This window comes from Mustela lutreola, chromosome 1 (assembly GCF_030435805.1).
Source record: "Mustela lutreola isolate mMusLut2 chromosome 1, mMusLut2.pri, whole genome shotgun sequence".
NCBI classification, from domain to species: Eukaryota; Metazoa; Chordata; class Mammalia; order Carnivora; family Mustelidae; genus Mustela; species Mustela lutreola.
The window spans coordinates 238,495,259-238,516,459 of record NC_081290.1 but is presented as its reverse complement, the minus strand read 5'-3'; the positions used below and the strand labels follow the sequence as shown (position 1 = coordinate 238,516,459).

Here is a 21,201-nt window from a genome sequence, read left to right as displayed (position 1 = left end):
CTCTGCCTCTACCCTGCTATCCCCAATCTTGCCCCCTTATATAGATAAATAAATAAAATCTTAAAAAAAAAAAAAAAAGGCAGATAGGACATCTTGCCTGTCTCCTATTTAGCCAGACATTAAACAGTTTTAAAAATACGTGCAACAATGTGAGTCTTATTTAGAGTTTCTGTTTTGGAAAATGTAGTTATTTGAATAAACATGGTATTTATGCTATTGCCAAATATTTTTATTATGGTTATCTTAAATAAATTAGCAAATACATAATTTTTAAAGTTTCTGCTTTAATTTTTAATAGTTAACTGTTGATAAATATAACACATAAACAAAAGCTCTTTAGGATTCTCAGTGATTTTTTTTTCAAAGTGTAAAGGTATGCTCACTTCAGCCGCATATATACAAAGTATAAAGGTGTCCTGTGACCAACATGTTTAAAAACTCTGACCTATAGCTTTTTTTTTAATTGTCTGCCTTTGTCAGAATTTGATATCAGTATTCTTCATGAAAAGAACTGGGGAACTTTCCTTCTTGTTCTAAGCTTTGCATATGATTTATAACAAAAGAATGATTATAATGATGTCATACAATTACATATACTAAGCATCTATTCCTTGAAGCCTTAAAGGAAACTTTCTCACAATTTCCTTCATTCTTATTGGTTTTTAGGTTTAAAATTTCTCTTTCAGTCAATTTTGATAATTTTTTGATAATCTCCTACTAATTGCTATAACATTCAGATTTTCCTACTACTTGCTTTGAGTTGTACAAAACATTTCCTTAATAATTAATACCTTCTGGATTTGCATGATTTTCTAATTTCCTAATTTTAGCTTACATTTTTTTAGCTTACATTTTTTTTAAAAAGATTTTATTTATTTGACAAAGAGACAGCGAGAGAGGGAACATAAGCAGGGGGAGTGGGAGAGGGAGAAGCAGGTTTCCTGCTGATCAGGGAGCCCGATGCGGGGCTCGATCCTAGAACCCTGGGATCATAACCTGAGCTGAAGACAGACGCTTAATGACTAAGCCACCCAGGTACCCCAACTTAAATTTTTTTTATGTAATATTTTATTTATTTATTTATTTGAGAGAAAGAGAGAGCGTGGTGGGGGGGGGGAGCCCAAGGCAAAGGGGCGGAGGAGAGAAGCAGAGAATTGTGGGGGACAAGCAGATGCCATGCTGAGCAGAGCCAGATTTGGGACTTGAGCCCAGGACCCTGAGATCACGACCTGAGCCGAAATCAAGAGTCGGTTGCTTAACAAGTGAGTCACCCAGGCACTCCTGCTCCTTGCTTAAATCTTTTTTTTTCTTTTTTTTTAAAAATAAACTATTCAGTGTTTGGTCACTTTACAGAGGTTATGTTTTTATTTTAGAAGACAGATAGCTTATTTTACTGCACCTATGTCCTCTGCACCCTGCGGAGTCACTTCAGCTGACCTGGACAGGCCAGCAGGTCGGGGCTGGGGACCGTGCCTCGGAGGCAGTTCCTGCAGATGACTGACAGGCACAGTCTGGGCTGACATTACAGATGTCATGAATTCTTGATTGCATTATCAAGCAGCTGCAAGACTTGATTATGTTCCCATGAGAACTCTTAACTCATCGCGTGACGCCACATAGATTGCTTCATGTTTCTGAGCCCTAGAATCCTTCACATACATAGAAGAGAGGACATTCTCTAGAGCCTTGCTGTACTGCTGAAAGGGTTGGCTGTTGCTCTCAGTGCAATGGCCAAAATGGTGACCTTGCTATCCCTCTGATCCCAGGGCCCCTTGGAGAGCCACCTCCTAAATAACCCCACGTATTTTGATGAGGCCATAACTGAGATTCTTTTCCCTCTCATTTTCCAGGGAACAGCATGCCGCTGTGTGGGTGGTGAATACAAGAACTGTGATTGGGCCAAGTATCCCCTCAGTAAGAGCCCTGGGAGCCTCCCTTCTGTCCAGCCAGCCTGGCCACCAGCTTGTCACTGTGACTGTCGCAGCCCCACTCCATTTTCAGGTTTACAGTGCTCACCAGAATTGGCCATAGAAAGTTTCGGGCATGGAGTATGGGATCTGGACTGAATTTTCTTTCCCTTTATAAATTAGAGAAATATGGATAGGATTCAAGAGCCAATGCCAAGTTTGTCCCTTGTGTCTAACTTCACAATGGAGGCTCTCTTCTTTTTCTGGAAACCTACAGATTTGTCTTTCCTTGATCCCAGACCCAATAAGACTATAGCATGAATAATAGTGACTTAGGAAATCCTCCCTGAGGCCACGTCCACCTGGTGCCATGCCGGGCACTTGCAACCCAAGTGTGAGTCAGCCACCATCCTACGTGGCGATCACTTACCCCAACTTCCATCTTCAGGTGGTTTCCCCTGGAGGGGAGTTCAACCACCTGAGCTCCAGTTGCCTCCCTTCTTCACTGGGTCTAGTTAAGACTCCTTTTGTCTGACAGAAAAGGTCCATCAAGCACACTGTGCTCCCCCCGCCTCCTACTCATCACCATAGAATACGATTTGCCACCACGGCAGCCTGTCAGTCGGCTTCAGTTTGGCCACTGTGTCCGTCAACCTGTCTGCCTGAGAGAGGCCCAGGGCTGCCTGCCTCCAGGGTGAGCACAGCCACGGGGTAGGGACTGTCATCTGGGTCTGTGATGAACCCTCACATGGGGTCCCTGGAAGATGACGGCTCTGTGGTCCTTCACAGGCCCCGTCTTCACACACCTTCTGTCAGCTGCTTCTCACGCTGCCTGTGTGGCATGAAAAGACAAGGACGCTTACCCCATGCTCAGAAATAGAAACTGAGGTTTACAAAATCGAAGTGACAGAGTCACACAACTGCTAAGTGAGGCAGAGCCCGCACTTCATTCAAGTAAGCTTGGAGATTGCCTCCCTACCCCCATGTGGCCCGTCCTGGAGAACCAGGGCTGGTTCCAGCCCAGGGGGCCGCCCTTCCCTACTGTATGATCCATCACTTGTTCCACTCATGCTTTCATACAGTCACGCACAAGTTGTCACGGAGCACTGTCCCCTCACCAGACTTGCAGTTAGGCTCTGGGCTTGCAAAAACAATTAGCACCCAGTCCCTGGTTTCTTGCATAGGATTTGGGAAGCCCGTTCAGCTGCCTCAGTACAAGGAGGGAGATACTGTAACAGATGCGAGCATTAGTGTCAAGGGAGCACAGAGAAGTCCTAGTGACTTCTAGGAGTATCAGGGAAGGCTTAGTTAAGGATTAGACACTTATGCTGGTCTTACTAGAATCAGAAGTTTTTCAGGTGAACAGAGAAGGGAAGGCATTCCATTGAGGGAAACAGGCACGAACAAAGGATCAGAAAGACTAAGCAGAGGGATATTCAGGGTGAAAAGTGTAGTTCTGTGTGGCTGGGTCTTTGACAGGGGGAACTGAAGGGAGATTATTTAAAATCACAGGCTAGGTCCCACTTGTGAAGGGCCTTATTTTGCTAGAAAGAATGTTAAACTCTATCATGTAGTCGGAGGATGGGGATGATTGACATTTGAGCGCAGAGGAGAAAAAAATCAGACTGTGTTAAAGAGAAGTTCATCCGGCGGAAGTCAACAGGGTGAGAGCGGAGGCCGGAAACAGGTGAGGAGATGCGCAGACGCAGGAGCCCCAGTAAGCTCCGGTGGGGACAGCGAGTGACAGGAGGAAAAACAGAATCAGCAAGCTCAGGGGACCAATTATGTTTGAAATGGAGGAAAGGAAAAATCGCGCATACGAAAAATGACTCCCAGGTCCCTAACTCCAGCGACTGCAGTAGGGAAAAGCTAGTAAGCATTAGCATTTTTATTTACTCTAGGCCAAACCCTTTATATGCATTATTTCCTGCAAACCTGAGAGAAAAGTAGTATTAGTGACCCTAATTTTACAGACGAAGACACTGAAGCTCAGTGACCAAGTTCTCTGCCCAGATGGGTGGTGAAGTCAGGCTCTCTGATTTCCTTTTCTCAGACTCCTTGCATACATATATTATGGTAATACTGTCTCTCTGCAGGACAGACTATAACACAACGGCTCAGGCCACAGATTTCTCAACCACAGACACATGGGACAGCCCTCCACCGAATCCTGCACCCTAAACAATGCGCCCCGACTCACATGTTCCCCACTAGCCCCAATCAGGCATCTGTAAAGAACACCTTGGGGCTGTAAGGAGGCCCGCCTTGTGTCTGCACCTAGTAGACACCGTGTGTCTCCGGAAGTTGGTGAGGGACCAACGTCCTGGCTGTGTTCAAATGGGAGAAGGTCATGCCTCCCTTCATGTCTTAGTTCTGGACATTTTCTGACCCAGTCTCTGCCCCTCCACTCCCAATGGCCTGCCTTTCCTCTATTACAAGTCTGAGGCTCCCAGTCCCATCCCCTCTAAGCAGGTGGATCCCTGTCCTAGAAACTACATTTGCTGTCCCATTTACTCTTGGTTGTCCCCGCAGTCCAGGCTGGTGAATTGGTGCTGTCTAGAGGCTCTAACCCAGTCCCTGCCACCATGGAGGCCATTTGGGAAGAGTGGAGCCACTGCTGTAAGTAAACAGGGTAGAGGGACTTCAGTAGCATTGCTGGTCAGGGGGTTCCCCTGAGTGTCGGCAGGGCAAGGGGCAGAGGACTCTGCAAGCTGTTCTTTTGACTCTTCCCAAAGACACTGTTTCTGGCAAATTCTGCTCATTCCCCATGTCTTAAGACTCTTACAGAAGGTGGGGGGATGGGGTAGCCGGGTGATGGGCATCAAGGAGGGCATGTGATGTGATGCGCACTGGGCGTTACACGCAACTAATGAATCACTGAACACTACATCAACAACTAATGATGTACTCTATGTTGGCTAATTGAATAATAAAAATATTGAATAAAAATTGAAAATTGAAAAAAATTCAAAAAAATTAAATAAAAAATTGAATAATAATAAAAAAAGACTCTTACCTTTATACAATCTTACTCCATCAGGCCCATGTCCGCCCCCAATTACCAAGTGTGTGCAAGGTGTCCCATGACACATTTCTGTTATACAAATCGAAGTTGAAAACGGTCCACAGTGCAAAGTGTTTCTCTCGTTCTCCACCCACCTGCAAGACACAGTGGGGAATTCTGATCAGGTGGTATCAATACCCTTTCATTTAAAATCATTGAAGAAGGAAACCAAGGAAACTTCCAATGCAAGTCAGATTTTACCTTGGTCATGGCACTGGCTGCTGGAGTGGGTGAGGTGTTCCATCAGTGTTCTTTCATTAAGCTCAGCCCAGTCAACCGAGGACAATCCCCAAGCCCGAACTGGGCTACCAGGACCCTTTGTTCAGGATGACATTTGTGCACAATGCACAAAGGACAGGCTAGAGCCAGGGCGAGAAGGAAGGGATGGAGTGGATGGGCCACTCGTGGGGCCTGGCAGAGAGGACAAGCCGAGGACACGGCCAGCAGCAGGAGGAGGTGGCTGAAGGAGGTGCTTTGCAGGAGAAAGAAGCCACACAGTCAGAGCAACAAGAGCTTGGACACCAGAGGGGAGGAGCACTTACTGGCTCTTCTGATCAGAATCCCAGGAAAGCTGTTTCTGGAATAAATCCAAGTATAAATAAATAAGCCCAATGAGACAAAAATAATAGTTCATTTAGCATATGAGTTTCCCATTGCTGCTATCACGAATTACCACAACTTTGCTGTCTTTAAACAGCACAAATGTGTTGGTCTCTTACAGTTTTGGAAGCCGGAAGTATGAAATCAGTTTCACAGGGCTAATCAAGGTATTGACAGGGCTGGTCCCTTCCAGAGGCCCTCAGGAGAAATCCTTTCTCTTGCTGCTTTCCTACTTCTAGTGGCTGCCTGCATTCGTTGGTTTGTGGACACATCATATTGCCTTCTTGTCTCCTCCTGCATCCTCTTATATGGACTATTGTGATCACAATGGGCCCAACCAGACAATCCAGGATAGTCTTCCCATTTCAAAATCTTTAGGTTATTCAGAGCAACAAAGCCCCTTTTGCCATATAAGCCAGCATTCATGGCTTCTGGGATTTAAGATGTGGGCCTATTTGGGAAAGGTCATTATTCAACCTACCACAACATAGGCTTAATAGCTAGGACCTCAGGGGTGGTCATCTGTTCAGGGGTAAAATGGAAATAAATCACTACTAAGGTTAAGAAAAAAAAAAAAAAAACAGCTAATTAAAAGCCCACAGCAGCTCAGACACTGTTTAGAGAGCAAAGGCTCAGAGAGCTTTGACTTGGCCACAGCATCAGTCCCCGCTAGGGCAGTCTCAGCAGTGAAGGCGGCCAATCCCCTCACTCGAGAAACTGTCTTGTGGGGCAGAATTTCATACATCCTAAAACAGTGACAACACACATTTATTGTTTCTTTTATCAGCAAACTCTTGCTGAGTGTCTCCTCTCTGCCAATTACCAAGTGGCAGATGTAGGGAGTGAGACCTGCGCTCACAGTCTATTTCACGGAATAGTAAAACATGAGCCAAACCAGGCAGAACATGGGAATGCAAGGGGTGCATGAGGAGAGAGGGGAAGCCCTGCCTTCTCAGAATCGGTGAGAGCCCAGACAGGTGCCTGTCTCTTATCCTGCTCCAAGGGTAACAAAGGGAGGTGTGTCGCTGCCTCTCTGGTCACATGGAGGGGAAAAAGAGAAAGGGGAATGGGGGGTAGAGGCAACTGTTAAGAGCCACAGGAAAAATGGAGGTGCCCAATGCTTCCAAAGCCAAAAAAAAAAAGTTGATTGAACCGGAGGGAGAAAATTAAGTTCGTTCTTCATTCACTCTTTCACTCATTCATTCAGAAAATATTTATTAAGCATCTACCAATTGCTAGGCACTGTTTTGAGGCCTGGGAAACAATAGGAGTTAAAACAAAGCAAGGCCTGAGGGACCCAGGTGCCTCAGTCGGTTAAGCATCTGCCTTTGGCTCAGGTCATGATCCCTGCATCCTGGGATGGAGCCCCTCGTCAGGGTCCCTGCTCAGCAGGGAGTCTGCTTCTTCCTCTCCCTCTGCTGCTCCTCCTGCTGTGGTCTCTCCCTCTCTGCCAACTAAATAAATAAAATCTTTTTAAAAATCTCATGTAGCTTACCTTGCAGTAGAGGGAGAGGAGGAGTAAGCAAGTAGTTAAGATACATAGTATGTCATCTGCTGACATGTCTTATGGAGACAGATTAAGCAAAAAGTGGGACACTGACGGGAAGGACTGTTCTTCTCTTGAGCATTTCCGGAGCAGCTTATGTGTTCCAGGCAGTGTGCTAAATGAGGCAGGGCAAAGAGGAATTCACTCCTCCTTCATCTGTTATCTATTTATTGTCTTCCTTGTGATAGTCACTGTGCTCAGCCCTGGAGAAACACCTCTGCCACAATGGAACATCTAGACTAATGTGAGAGTCAGCCATTTAACAATTAAATAGACAGGATGTATAATCACAAACTGAAGTAAAAGCCACGAAGAGAATATAATGTGTGCATCTATTTAAATTGGAGGATTGGATCAGGCATCTCTAAGGAAGAAGTAATATTTGAACTGAGACCCCAAGAATGTATGAGAGGGAGATATAAAGTCATAATAAATGACTGTAATTAGAGCAGCATGGTATTGCAGAGGGGTTGGGAAAAGAGATCAAAAGAGAGCAGAGAGACCAGAAGCAGACTCAGCCATACATGAAGGCTGGTACATGACAGTGGTGATATTGTAGGTTATTGACCAGGTGAGCAAGTCCACACATTTTACTGAGACAACAGATTATCCACATGGAAAAAAATTAAGGTGGATCCCTGCTTTGCATCATATACAGAAATCAGTTCCAGGTGGCTGAGAGACTTAAATGTTAAAGGAAAAACTTTAAGTCTTGTTAGGAAAAATAGAGAGTATCTTTATGATCCTGCATACAAACAGACAATAATGATTGGAGATTGATACATTTGACGACATTGCAATTACAAACTGCTGTTCATCAAGACAGAGAGAGAGAGAGAGAGAGAGAGGGAGAAGGGGAGGAACGTAGGGAGGAAGGAAGGAGGCAAGGAAGGAAGAGGGGAAGGGAGGGAGAGAGGAAGTTGCATACCAGGAGAAAATATCTGTAACTGATCTAACTGGCAAATAAGTGGTCTCTAATATATACAAGACTCCTAAAAATTAGTAAGAAAAAGTCAACTCCTGAGAAAAGAGGCAAAAATCATGAGCAGGCACTTCCCACCCACCCCCCCCCCAGGAAAAAAAAAAAAAAAACAAACCCACCATGGGGCATAAGCATATGCTCTCCTCAGCTCTCAGGTAATGATATTAGGTTCACAAGCTATCACTTTACATTTATTAGCCTGTCAATAATTAAGATAGCTTACAATAATACCCTGGTACCTGCAAGTACTAGGGCAGGTGCTCACCAAGTAGGTGCCAGTGCTGGTGTGGATATGGGGGCTGGGGATGGCTGGCTATCTCTTGGCCTCTCTCGGGCCCAGGGGCAGGGATTCACCGTTGCCACTCGCAAGGGGAGAACTGATGGGGGCCGGAGGACTATCAAGATTCTGAAATGTGCTGCCTGCCATTCTGCCTCCTGTTGGTCTAGTGTTGGGTACCTGTCATCTCTCTCTCCCAACAGAGAATGAATGAGTGAATGAGCGCTCTGAACCAATGTCTTATCTCCATGACACCCCCACCCGGGCAAACACCCAAGCGCTGGACCAGGTCCATAGTGGGAGCTCCTTATGCGCGTTGAAGGAATATATTCCTGTGCTCTCGGACTTGGCCTCAATTCCCATTTCTCTTACCAGCATCCCCTCCTCCCACCAGGATGCACCTCCCTTTCTCCCACCTTTGGACCACGTGCAGAGAGGAAGCTCTGCATCCAAGCTGCTCTGAGAGTGCTGGGAGAGGGCACGATGGAGAGGGGGCCACGAGATGGCCGCTAGGAACGGGGACCCTACAGCAGTGTCACTCCGCAGGCAGGGCGCAGCAGGGCGCGAGTGGCGTGGGAGTGGAACTCAGCGGGCCGCGTGGGCGGGGAGGGGGGAGCGGGGAGCAAGGAGGAGTTACTGGGGGGAGCGGTGTGCTGGAGCCGCCGGCGCGCGTTGCCGTTCTAGCGCCTTTCCCGGCGTCCGCCCGCGCGTCTGCGAGGCTTCCCGGTCCGCCAGGCGGAGCTGCGGGTCCTCCCGCGAGTCGGCCCGACGCGCCCCGGCCTGGCACTTCGACGACATGTTCGGCGTCTCGTTGCGGGTGGGTGCCCGGGGCGCGGCGGGGAAAGGCCGCGGAAGTCCGACGGGGTCCGGGGTCGACTGGGCGGGCGTGGCCGAGGTCGAGGCCGAGGGCGAGGCCCAGGGCAAGGGCGGGGGCCGGGCGGGGCCTCGAGGGGCGGGGAGCGGGGCGGCCCGAGCGGCTACCCGGCAGGCGTGGCGCCGCGGCAAGCGGGGCCCGGCGGTCCTTGTCCGGTCCCGCCCGGGCCGTCTCGGGTCGGGCCAGGCGCTGGCAGAGCGGGCCGCGGGGCGGGCCGCGGGGCGGGCCGCGGGGCAGGGTTGGGGGGGTTGGGGTTGGGGAAAGGGGCGATAGCCCGCGCCAGTGGCTGCACTTGCCACTGAGTGGCCGAGCCACCTCCGCCTGCCTTGGAAGGTGCTGGTGTGTCCCGAGGCGCGAAGGTAATGGAGCACTCCGTAGTTGGAGGTACTCACCCCACCCCAACCCGCCCGAACCTGGTTGGGGGAATCGTGGTGCTGGTGAGCCCCATCCCCTGCCTAGTGGTCTGCAGCAACAAGCTGCTGGGGGGACACAGCGCCTATCCCCCCCCCCCCCCACCCCGCTTTAGCTCTGCCTTTGGGGACTGGGACATTCATCTTAGATTGTGGGTTAGAAGCACTGCCAAGGGGAGGGGGGCTGGGTAGCTCAGTTGGTTAAGCTTCCGACAAGATCCCAAGATCCCAAGATCCCACATCAGACTCAGGCAGTGGAGCCTGCTTGGAATTCTTTTTCTTCCTCCCTACCCTCACCCCATCACGCTTTCTCAAATAATAATAATAATAATAATAATAATAATAATAATTATTATTATTATTTTAAAAAGCCGCAGCAGCACCATCATCTCAAGGAGGGGACTCCTAGGACTGGCACCCCTGGATGTACCAGGTTGGAGGCAGATGGGTAGGAAGGGCCTGGTGACATTAATTCCAGTTGGCCTTGTCTGATCTGCAGCTCATTCCTCTCTATCCTCCAGGTCCACCGTAGGGTCAGCCTGCATTCTGCTTTATGTTTTTTTTTTTTTTTAAAGATTTTATTTATTTATTTGAGAGAGCATGCACATGGGGATGGAGGAGAAGCAGGTTCCCCATCGAGTGGGGAGCCTCACGTGGGTCTCCACCCCAGGAGCCCAAGATCATGACCTGAGCTGAAGGCAGACGCCCAGCTGATGGACCCACCCAGTCATCCTGGGTTCTGTATTATTACCTTTCCCTCTGATTTCTTCTGAGCACAGCCAGCTGCTTCTGTGCCCAAGCACCATCCTGCCCTGAGCATGCGGGACCTGAGGTGCTCTGCTCACTTTGTGTCTGGCCAGGACTCGACCCTGCTCATTGCCATCACCATTGTTGGAGTCACAGTGGTCCTGTTGGCCCTGCGGAACATGAACTTACGGAGAAGACATATCACCTTACGGGACTCTGAAACCAAGTACCCGCTGCCCCTGATTGAGAAAGAGGTAGAGGGATCAGCCTGCGAGAGAGAAGACAAGAGTGGTGGGGAATGTGCTGGTGGGAAGGCAGGGCAGTGGGAGAGGCATTTATTGGCCTCCAGTTTGCAGCCTTCTGCTTGTGTGTGTGTGTGTGTGTGTGCTGGGATTGTGTGTGTGTGTGTGTGTGTGTGTGTGTGTGCTGGGATCATACCAAATAGAGTTCCTTTGCCAGGCATTGGAGCTTCTGGAAAGCTGACAGAGCCTGCCTCTGTTTTCTGTTTTATAGCAAATCACCCACAACACGCGGAGGTTCCGCTTTGGACTGCCTTCACCAGATCATGTCTTAGGGCTTCCTGTAGGTGAGTGGGGTTTGGGGTCATCACCAGGACTGGGCCTTGCAGGCACTCTGCTCCTCTCAGAAACTCAGCTGGGGTGTGGAGGTTACCCTGATACCCTTCCTGAGGCAGGTGAGCTCAGAAATGTAGAGAGATGGGCTTGGGGGCAGTCCATTTCCTTTCTCATTGCTTGATTTGGGCCAACATAGAAGTGATGTCTTAGTGAGCTCTGAAAAGAAGTGAATCTAGATCAGCAGGCCCAAGATCTGATCACAGGCTCCTTGCTGGGCAACTTTAGGCAAGTCCTTCAACCTCTCTGAGCCCTGGTCTATGAAATGGGAGTTTCCTAGACCTGCCTGCCACTTAGGTTGTTGTGAAGGTAAAGTGACTTGATGGGTTTGAAAAATGAGAAAGTGTAAAGTGCTGTGTACAAGTGAGGGATGGAAGGAACTGATGTCCTCTAGAGTCAGGAGAAAGGCCCAGAACGTGTGGAGAGGCGGGAGTGTCATCCAACACAGGGTGTCTTTTCAGCAGGGACCTCAGACCCACACAAGTTGGGACTCAGTGTGAAAACCAGCCCTAGCGGGCCTAGAGTTCCAAGTTACCCATTTCTAGTCTGCAGACACCAGCAGACCCAAGTCAGTCTTAGTGAGGTGGAAAACGTCTGCTAGGTCCACAGCCTGTGGATTCAGAGCTTTGAACAGACTGCTAATGCTGCTTGCCAGCCTGGTGGAGACCCTAATCCATGCCTACTTGTCCTGTGTGCGTAGGACAACACCTTGACCTCTCCTCTGGCAGGTCATGAAACTACTCACCAGGCAGCCCACCTGGCCCCCGAGCCTCCTTGCTTCTTCCTTTCCCTGTCTCCACCCATAGGAGCAGGGTGCCAGCCTGCCTTCCTGCCTTCTTCCTGGCCTGTGGGGGCAGCCCTGTTGGCAAGAAGGCTAAAAGAATGCAAAATGATGAGAAATAGAATTTCTGAGCCTCTGCCATGACCCAGCCTCTCCTTCACCCTGGTATAGGCAGAGTTAGTGGGACAGGTAGTTTAGAGGCTTCTGGAAGAGTCTGCTGTGAGGGCCTCCCAGCTCAGCTGAATCGAAGCAGGTGAGAAAAGGGGCCCAACAGGGCAGCCCAATTTTCTCCAGGAAGGAGAAAAGGCCAGGCCCAGGTTGGCTGCCTCTGGAAGAGCCTTTCTGAGGTCTCCAGGTTCACATTTGTCCACAGGAGGAAGCTGCCTCAGACATTTATTTCTGAGTGTCCCTGATAGGCAGCAGGGACATAGCAGAGTCACTGAGCCTGTCCTTTCTTCTTTCCCTTCAGTTTAATTCCAGTCTAGAGTCTGTCCTTTCTTAACCCTGAGTGTTTGCATCTCAGGCTTCAGGGCCTCCTCAGAGACCCGAGGCCTTGCAGGGCTTACACTCCACAGCAACTAGAAGGACCCCGTTCCTCCAGCGCCGCCCTTCCTCCTCTCCCCCCTGCCCTTCCCCCTTCTCCTTCTTTCTGTCTCTCCCAGGTCTCCCCCACTGTCTGCATTTCCACCCCATCTTTCCTGCATATGGTTTCATTCCCTCGGATGGCCCAGAGCTTCCTTTTGCCTCTGTCTCCCAGCAGCTCCTGCGGGCAGCTCCTGCCCACACCACTATTCTTGTAGTCACCAAACTGTCCCACTTTAGATCCAGGGGCGACCTGAGCGGCCCCACCCACCCTGTGACACTGGGATTTAGTCCTAATCCATACAGGTCTGTGGCCATACCTGGTCCATTCAGTTCTACCCTGGAGGGGCAGAATTCCACAGCCCAGAACTTGACTCTTCCTCAAGCAGAGCTGTGAGCCAGGAATACACAATAGCCCTTGTAGAACTCTTGGTCTGGGGTGTCCACATCCTGGGACCCGTGAGGCGAGGGCTGGCCTTGTGCCAAGCAACAGGGGGCAGGTGATGGGGGCTGTGGTTCATTCATAGACCCCAGCGATCGACCCCATTCAGGAAGAAACAACTTTGTGACGGTGACATATTTTTCCTTAAAAGGGAAGCACACGTTTCTGTGATTTTTAATACTCAGCCTCTGACTTGAATGAGTTCTCCGTGTGGCATGGGGGACTCTGATGCAGGAGGCAGGCACTCCCATGAAGCTCCCAGCTCCACTGGGATGGAGGGCAGGCATATCATGCCCACTCACCCAGAGAGGTGAAATGACTTGCCCAGGGTAGTATGCAGAGTGACAAGGGCAGGCCTAGTCCCCTGGCATCCTGGCTCTGGGCCCCTTCCCTGCCTGGCCCTGCTGCTAAGCACCCTGCCACACTGGCACTTGCCTCCCTGAAGCTCAGTCCTTTATGGGAACCCCGTGTCCTGTTTCGGAAGGCTGTGCTTACACTGAACATGGGGTGCCTTTTCTGTAGGGAACTATGTCCATCTCTTGGCCAAGATTGATGGTGTTCTGGTGGTCAGGGCTTACACGCCGGTGTCCAGCGATGATGACCGAGGCTTTGTGGACTTGATTATAAAGGTAAGTGGTGCCCACTGCATCCAGCTGCTTTTCCCTACCAGGCCTAGGAAAGGTGGTCAGGTAGAGAAGGAACCCATGTCTTGGGAAGGGCTTCCCAGCAGGGTCATGTAACAGTGAAGCTGTGGGGAAGTCTTCAGGGGTCTTTAGAGCAACTCTGAGTGCAGAGGACTTTCGCTGCAAGGCTTCCAGTAGCAAATGGAATTTTGAGTTGTTCGCAGCTGTGGCCTCAGGTCTGAGAGGGTACGAACCAGGCTGCCTTCTTTTTCAGATCTACTTCAAAAATGTGCACCCCAATTATCCAGAAGGGGGGAAGATGACTCAGTACTTGGAGAACATGAAAATTGGGGACACCATCCTTTTTCGAGGGCCAAATGGTCGCCTGTTCTACCCTGAGCCAGGTACTCGCGCTGGAAGGAAGAACATTCCTGTGGTTGCTCCTGTTGTAGAACACTTCTGGGGAGTGGGTCCCATGGACTTGTCCTTAAAGCACTCACTCCACACACGCACTTGATGAGATTGTAAGCTTCATTAAGGTAGGGGAGTGCTGGGGTGTTTCCTCATGCAATCTGGCTCTCCACGATGCCTGATGCAGAAAGGGTGCCTGCTACGACTGAGCAGTGGAAGGATGGCTGGCTGTCTGGGTGGATGGCTGTCTGGGTGGATGGCTGTCTGGGTGGATGGCTGGCTGAGTGGATGGCTGGCTGGGTGGATGGCTGGCTGGCAGCCGCTCTCGTCCTTACCAGGTACTCCTCACTACCTTGTTTGTTCAGGCTGTGGCTGAGAGTGCTCTGAGACGCTCCATTTAACTCCACGGCACCTCCCTCCCCCCTCAGAAGAAAAGGTCCAGCGAGTCCTCGGCTTGGTTTCCACTTTGTGCATCTAGACCCTGGGGCTGGTGGAGGGGGCCGCCCTGACCCGCTTCTCTGGCTGCGAACAGTGTGGCCCCTTCCTTGGGTGGCCTTGCCTCCTGGGAGTCCCGTGGAAAGCCTGTGATCTCTTACAAGCTCTCAGGCAAGAGCTGCAGAAGTCAGAGTGGTCCTCTGTTTCTAGGGCACTTTTCAATCAAGGCATACAAAACAAGTGAGCCTGAAAAGAAGCTGGTCAGTCACCTGGGAATGATCGCTGGGGGCACAGGTGAGTGGCTTCTGGGGCTTCATCCACGGGGTGGGGGGGCCCCGAGACGCTTCTCACTTTGGAGTCATCTGACCTAGAGGAGAACCTTCTACTGCTGTTTTAGATGGGAGTGCAGGATTGATGACAGGCCTGGAAATGGACCCTGTGTGCCCTCCTCCCCTGACCCAACATGCTAGCGAACATGGAAGAGTCTAGAGACTGAGCTGAGCAGGTCCACATGGTCTCCCCAAGGGCTCCAGGATCCAGATCAAGCCCAGTTCTCCCCATCTTTTGAAAATGAATGTCTGGAAGAAGAGAACAGATGTGTAAGGACACCTCCAATGTGCCAGGCACCATCACAGGCGCTTGTAAAATGATCACACTTAACTTGTCATTCTGTTGTCCACATGGGGACATCGAAGAGCTCAGACACACCCTGCTCAGAGAGCAAGTCATGGTGGGGGGAGCTGGGTGGGAAATCAGACAGTTCAGAGCCAGAGCTGCTCCTGTGTTGCCCCATGAACATGAGAAAGGGCTTTCGATTTATTGTTGCTTTAGAAGGGAAAACTGAAATGAAGGGTGGTTTTCCACTTTGAATTTGGGGGCAGGCATGAGAAAAGTAGGCCTGGGGCTGAGGCAGACCGCTGAGGGGGCCGCAGACCAGGGGTCGTGGGCATCGGAGAGGGACGGAGCGCCACTAGCTGTGTCCCACCTTCCCCTGTCCCAGGGATTACACCCATGCTGCAGCTCATTCGCCACATCACCAAGAACCCCAGCGACAGGACCAGGATGTCCCTCATTTTTGCTAACCAGGTCAGTTCTGCTGAGTCGGCCTTAGGCTTGAAGGGGTAGGAAGCATGTTTGCTGAATGGGGTGTCTGCCTTCATGCCTCCCCGACTGAACTCTCGCTGCCTCTGCTGCAGGAGGAGCACAAGCTCAGCCGAGGGGGGTGGGTGGTAGGGGGGCATTCCCCAAGCAACGAAGTCCGGGCCTGGTTTTCCACTTGCTTCTGTTTTTATTTCTGCCTCCCCAGCCTTGTTTTGAACTAAGCTTTCCTTCTTTCATATGTAATTGTTTTTCTGAGTATAAAGTCTTAGATGCCCTCAGTAGAAATTTCAGAAAATACAGAAGTTTATAAATACTTCTTTTCTTTCTTCTGTACATGCCATGTATTTGCAATTACATTTATATACTTTTTTTTTCTCAACATTACCACATGAGCATTTTCTTCTCATCAAATTTATTTATAAATATTTTCATCAGTCTCTATCAAGTTGTACTATAATTTACTGTACTTTCTGCATTCAGATTGTTTTCAGTTTTCACAGTTGTAAAGGATGAAATGAATGATAATCCTAGGCTTGATGCCTTTTAGATTATTTTCTTAAATAGGATCCCAGAAGTAGAATTTCTGGCACAAAAATCATGAAGAGTTTTAAGATCAAGGTCCTCTCTGGATACTTCTGAGCTTATGACGAGTTCCTTTTGGCTTTGGCTCCCTTTCCCCAAATGAAGCCCCAGACCTTGCTTTCCCCGACTTTAGCTCTCCGGTGCTTTTACCTCATACATTACTGCCTTCACCCCTTGCTCTCCCTGCACAAGACCCTGAGCCCACACTCAGCTCCTTCCAGCTGGATTAGCCCTGCCTGGTGCTCGGTGTGGATAGGGGCAGGATGGTGGGCTGGGACCTCTGAGTGAGGCCATCCTGCCGGGACTCTGGGTGGCCTTCCAGCTGGAGGGCAGTCACCAACTCTGCGGGAGCCTCCCCTGTCCTCCACCCACAAGAGGGAGGACTAGTAGTGTGGGAGCTGAAGCAGAACCTTTGTTTGCCCCAGGAGCTGGCGCGAGAGCACTCCTGCCTGAGCTGGGGGGACAGCTCAGGAAGAAATGTGCTGACCCGTGCGCTCAGGGTGGGGACCAAGCAGGACATTCCTGGAGGGGCTTTGCTCATGTTGCTTCTTTTCTAGACAGAGGAGGATATCTTGGTGAGAAAGGAGCTTGAAGAAGTTGCCAGAACACACCCGGAGCAGTTCGACCTATGGTACACCCTGGACAGGCCTCCTGTTGGTACGATCCCCATGGTCCCCCTGGGGGTTAGCTCCAACCCTTGACCCACCTCAGGAACTAGTCCGAGTTTGTTCGCTTTGTAGAACTGTGCTTGGGAGCTGAGACCTTCAGCTCTGTCCCTGCATGGGAAGAGGAGGAACTTGGGGGAGAGAGGACCAGGGACGGCTTGCTTTTAAGAGCTGTCAAGGGCAGGTGTCTGATATCTTAGCAGCAGTCCATAAGCACACTGACCTCAGGAGGGACTCTGAGGGACACCCAATCACTGGGTCACCCTGAGCACCCACCCCACACTACACTTGACACAGCATCCTGCAGGCCTCACACACGTGGCCATGGACCCCTTGTCCCCCTTACCACCCAAACTCTCCCAGATAGCAGTCATCACATGGCAAGCCCCAAGCGGCTACGGCAACCCTGGCCAGCACCCAGCCACCGCCTGCATCCAGCCTCTTCATGCTGCCTCTCCTACAGCACCCGGCAGTGCCCACCTTGTCATGTAGCTCACTGCCCAGCAGAGGGCGTCCCCCAACAGGACCACAAACCCCAGACCTGCTCCACCCTACCCAGCCCTGGCTCCCTGTTGTGTTCTCCATCCCTGCCCCTGCTTGCGCATCAGCTGGTAGCTGGGGGACTCAGAGTCCCAGCAGTGAGCCTGGGATCCCGGGTCAATACTGAAGGCAGCTTCCTGGGTCCCCCATGTCCTTGACCTTCTGGCCTCTTTGTAGGAAACAGCAAGAGCAGATTTCTAAGCCTTGGAGAGCAGCCTTGCCTCCCTCTTTGATGGGGGGTTGCAGTAGGAGGCTTGGGGTCTGGGGATCCACCCAGCAGCCTCACAGCTTTTTTCTCCTTCTGCTTAATCTCAGGCTGGAAGTACAGCTCTGGCTACATCACTGCCAACATGATCAAGGAGCACCTCCCTCCTCCTGGGCAGTCCACGCTCATCCTGGTGTGTGGCCCGCTGCCCCTGATCCAGACAGCTGCTCACCCTAACCTGGAGAAACTGGGTTATACCAAGGATATGATTTTCACTTACTAATACCTCCCTTGCTTCTAGCACATTTGCCCGTTCCCTTTCATCTGTTTCAGAGTGAGTTCTGCCTCACCACATTAAACTGGGATGTGTTTACAAGTGTCTTGTTATGCATCCTTGGGCACATGGCTCCTTGTTCTGCTATGGGCCTAAGATGGGTTCAAGGGGCTGGAGGCAGACTGGTTTCTGAGGCCTCCTGGTTTGGGAGGCTCAAGGGAATTCTGTTGCATCCCTGCCCCATAGTTTAATAAAAGAAACTTCAAGATGAAGCAGATAGCTCAGGAAATGGGGCTCTGTGGGGGCCTGCTAGACCAGCCCTCCATGTGAACGGTCTTCTGGATGTCCAAGGGAGGTCAGAACTGGCAGAAGTACAGGGGCAGAATTCCGGAAGAATCCAAGTGGGATCATATAAACTCCCAGTAATCTCTTGAACTTCCCTCTCCAGAGTATTCTGTTTTTAAAGGTCAGATGGACTAGAAGGCCACTCTTCCTTCCTGTAGGAAGACGCCTGAAGTGGAAACGATGTTAAAAAGCATGAGGGCAGCTGCAGATCCACTGGGGTAGGCGGGCTCCAGCCATGCTAGGCTCCCTGTGCTTTGCACAGCAGATGGAGGCAAGGGCCCTGGTTTTCTCTGCGTTGTGTAAATGCCAGGCCACATTCTGGTGTGGCAGGCTGGGGGTGTTTAGCACAGTAGCTGCTGAATGTGCAGATGGGCTGAGCTTCCAGGAGGTACTCCTGAACTCCTTCCCACTGCTCCCCACAAGTGATGCAAGCGAACACCCAGCCTTGGCTGTCCACGGCCTGGCTGACGTGCTGCTCTGATACCTGGGGCTGGGTAGAACCCGTCCTGCACTTCAGTTCACATCATTCTTGTAACAAGCCAGAGATTCCGCGGGGATTTTGTTCTCTTGAGTTATGGATGAGGAGAGTGAGGCTCTTAGACAAAGTTATTATCCTCAGGTCCTTTCAACAGGAGGCAGGGAAGCTGGGCCTGAGACCTGGGTGCTTAATTCCAAGTTCTTCCCTTTCTGCAAAAAACTGGCATCGTAGCATTGTTGCTGCAACGAGTGACACTGGGGGTGTGTGTGTGTCTGTGTGTGAGGGGTACAGGAGAGGGTAAGACAGCTCTAGAGAACTCACCAAAGTGCAGCTGTGCCCTGCCTAGGGATGGTCTCACAGGGGGCAGGTAGGGGTGTAGTGGGTGGGGGGCTGAGGGGGAAGAAGCTAGGAGCCTTCACCCATGTGTGTGTTCAGTACACCCTCAGCGGATTCCCACTTGGAGAAGATACTCCGATGGGCGCAGTATGAGTAGTACGAGCTCACTCTGTACTTCTCTCTAACACAAATCTTACCAGCCCTTTCCCCTCTGGCACACTCAGGGAACCGGATTCATCTCAGAAATCCAAGTAGCACCGCCTTTCCTATCCGCTACTCCAGCCCTCTATTTAAAAGGACAACTAGTTTCTCTCGGAGCAGCTGTACCTTTCAGCACACCCGCATTTGAAAGAGGTGTCCCCCCCACCCCCACTAGACCATCAGCACCCTCAGACAAGCACCTTGACATTCATACCTAGATCCCCAGCCCTTCTCAGCCTGGCATGGAACATGCTTAACCCACACGTACAAAGGGGCGAGTGGATGGAGCACGGCGTCACGGCACGCGTGGAGTCCCCAAGCGGTGTGGGGTCCGGGGCTGGCTCTTGCTCCAGTCTGTACGGGAGAGTGCTCGGAGCATTTGTGCTGAGCGTGGCTATGCGAAGGGAGAAAGACACAGAACAGAGGGAGCCAGGAGGGCTCTGGCTCAACGACTGACAGCACAGTGGGATGCAGGAAATGCTGGTGCATCAGTGAAGGCTTCCTGAAGGAAGCAGTGGCTTGCTGGCTCTGAGCTCAGCCTTGTGAAGGGGACCAGGGGAAAACGACATCTCACAGCGAGGGAAAGGCAATGGCGCAGGCTACAGAGTGAGTTTGTGAGGCTGAAGATACAGAAGGGATGTGAGGGCTGGCTAAGGCTTTTGAACTCCTCTTGATTCTGGAACTCAGGAGTTCTTAGCAGAAAGGTAACGGGATAAACACAGTGCTTTAGGAAGGCTACTCTGGGACAGGGGAGAGAACTTCTGGAGAGGACCAACTGGGGAGGAGGTGGACCAAGAGGAGACCAGCTTTGGAAAGCAGAGAGGAGGCCTGAGCTGCCACAGAGAGGAAGAGTATGGCTGGGGGCACATGGGGCCTCTCCCCCAGGGGGAGAGGGAACAGGCTGTGTGGGGAGATGGCCAGAGCCAGTGGAAACGTTTGGGGTGTGCCAGGACCATCCACTAGGGGGAGCTGTTTGATCGGACACCAGTACTTGGGGGGCCTGCGCTTGCTGGTCAGCTAAGGTGAGGGTGCCCCTGTGTGTGTGCGTGATGCAGACACCTCTGCTCAGACCTGAGGCAGCCCAGCAGCACTGACAACCTGACACCCTGTTGCAGAGGAGGGTTTGACGAGGGCAGTCAGGGCTGCCATGGGAGGAGTCCCACTGTTCCTTCCCAGTGCTCACCTGGCCCTGTAAAGGAAGTACCCCCACCCCCACCCCCCACCATGTGGAAGCAGCCAGGGGGGACTCCCTGTCAATTCAGCCAGCTCAGCCACTACAGGACAGTCAGAATATTTTTTCCAGAATTTTCTTCCAGCAGAGCTTTTATGAATTCCTTGCCTTTCCCCTTTGGTGTTAAGAACCTCCCAAAAGTCACCAGGAAGAGCATGAGCCATTGAGTTTGTGCTGACATCTCACCGCCCTCCCCACAGAAGTGGGGTGCAGTCCACATATAAAAGTACAAAAGGTATAAAAGCTACAGTGAAGAGCACAGCACGGCTGAAGACACAGCCCCCCCCCCCCCCCCCCCGGACATCCGTTCACTGCTCTGCTCACTCCTGTCGGTACGCACGTCCCAGGTGTCCTGCTAGCCTGGCTGGGCTTTGCAGGTGGCCATGCCAGCTCCCCCTTGACGCAAAGACTTGAGACCCCCACGCATGCCTCTCTGGGCTCTTGGCCACGAAGAACGTCATCTCCAGTCCTCAGAGCTGGGAGCGGCCAGGCGAGAGTCGTTCAGTAGCTGGTCCTGGCTCAGCAAAGTCTGAAAGGACATAGCCCAAGGGGCAGTTGAATAGGGTTTTGGTCAAGGCTGCCCTGTGGCAGCTGCATGGGAAGCAATGGGACATTGGTGGTCCTGACACTGGCACTCTCTAAGTTCACGGGGTTCCAGGGACCCCACAGAACAGGCTGTACTACTGCTCATATCTTAGTGAAGGTGAAGCTACTGTTTCAAGACCTCCCAAGGCCTATTAATGCTGATGAGGGCAAGGTTGGGTGCATTCACTGTGTGGGCCAAGGGGAAAAAATAAAAGAATAAAAATGATCCCATTTCAACCCAGGGAGTCCACCCTCCCTCCATTTCCATGTTGTCCTTGGATATGACCTTGGAGATGACCTGTGTCCCTCAACAGATCAGTGAGGAAAGGACAGTGAGGGGGGCCT

The 21,201-nt window shown here is 51.2% G+C and overlaps 2 protein-coding genes across 12 annotated transcripts in view; one reads left to right on the top strand and one right to left on the bottom strand.

Annotated features, from left to right (window-relative positions):
• The first annotated feature begins 8,900 nt into the window (after positions 1–8,900).
• Positions 8,901–17,777, top strand: LOC131808881 (NADH-cytochrome b5 reductase 2). 2 transcript variants are annotated; one of them, XM_059135098.1, is made up of 9 exons: positions 8,901–9,193; positions 10,521–10,661; positions 10,921–10,993; positions 13,367–13,473; positions 13,742–13,871; positions 14,524–14,607; positions 15,314–15,399; positions 16,554–16,653; positions 17,517–17,777. In XM_059135098.1, exons 1-9 carry the CDS (start codon positions 9,173–9,175, stop codon positions 17,687–17,689), a joined length of 915 nt encoding a protein of 304 aa, XP_058991081.1. In that variant the 5' UTR covers positions 8,901–9,172; the 3' UTR covers positions 17,690–17,777. The 2 variants fall into 2 exon arrangements, with proteins under 2 accessions (XP_058991081.1, XP_058991088.1); XM_059135105.1 differs by lacking the exon at positions 8,901–9,193 and adding an exon at positions 9,502–9,609.
• Positions 17,778–20,338: 2,561 nt separating this feature from the next.
• The window catches only part of PPFIBP2 (PPFIA binding protein 2), a 145,734-nt gene continuing 144,871 nt past the window's right edge, over positions 20,339–21,201 (bottom strand). For 4 of the 10 annotated variants that reach the window (XM_059135005.1, XM_059135016.1, XM_059135033.1 and 1 more), the window contains exon 26: positions 20,340–20,800. In XM_059135005.1, the coding sequence (XP_058990988.1) occupies positions 20,729–20,800 (72 nt within the window). In that variant the 3' untranslated portion in view covers positions 20,340–20,728. Of the gene's footprint in view, positions 20,801–21,201 lie in introns of all 10 variants that reach the window. The other 6 variants (XM_059135023.1, XM_059134988.1, XM_059134995.1 and 3 more) reach the window with 4 other exon arrangements.

What these genes read in the sequence shown, in the direction of transcription:
- LOC131808881 (XM_059135098.1), top strand. Translation starts at nt 9,173, where the DNA reads ATGTTCGGCGTCTCGTTGCGG. An exon ending in AATGATCGCTGGGGGCACAG is followed by an intron (nt 14,608 to 15,313) that starts GTGAGTGGCTTC and finishes CCCCTGTCCCAG; the next exon opens with GGATTACACCCATGCTGCAG. An exon ending in CCCTCATTTTTGCTAACCAG is followed by an intron (nt 15,400 to 16,553) that starts GTCAGTTCTGCT and finishes CTTCTTTTCTAG; the next exon opens with ACAGAGGAGGATATCTTGGT.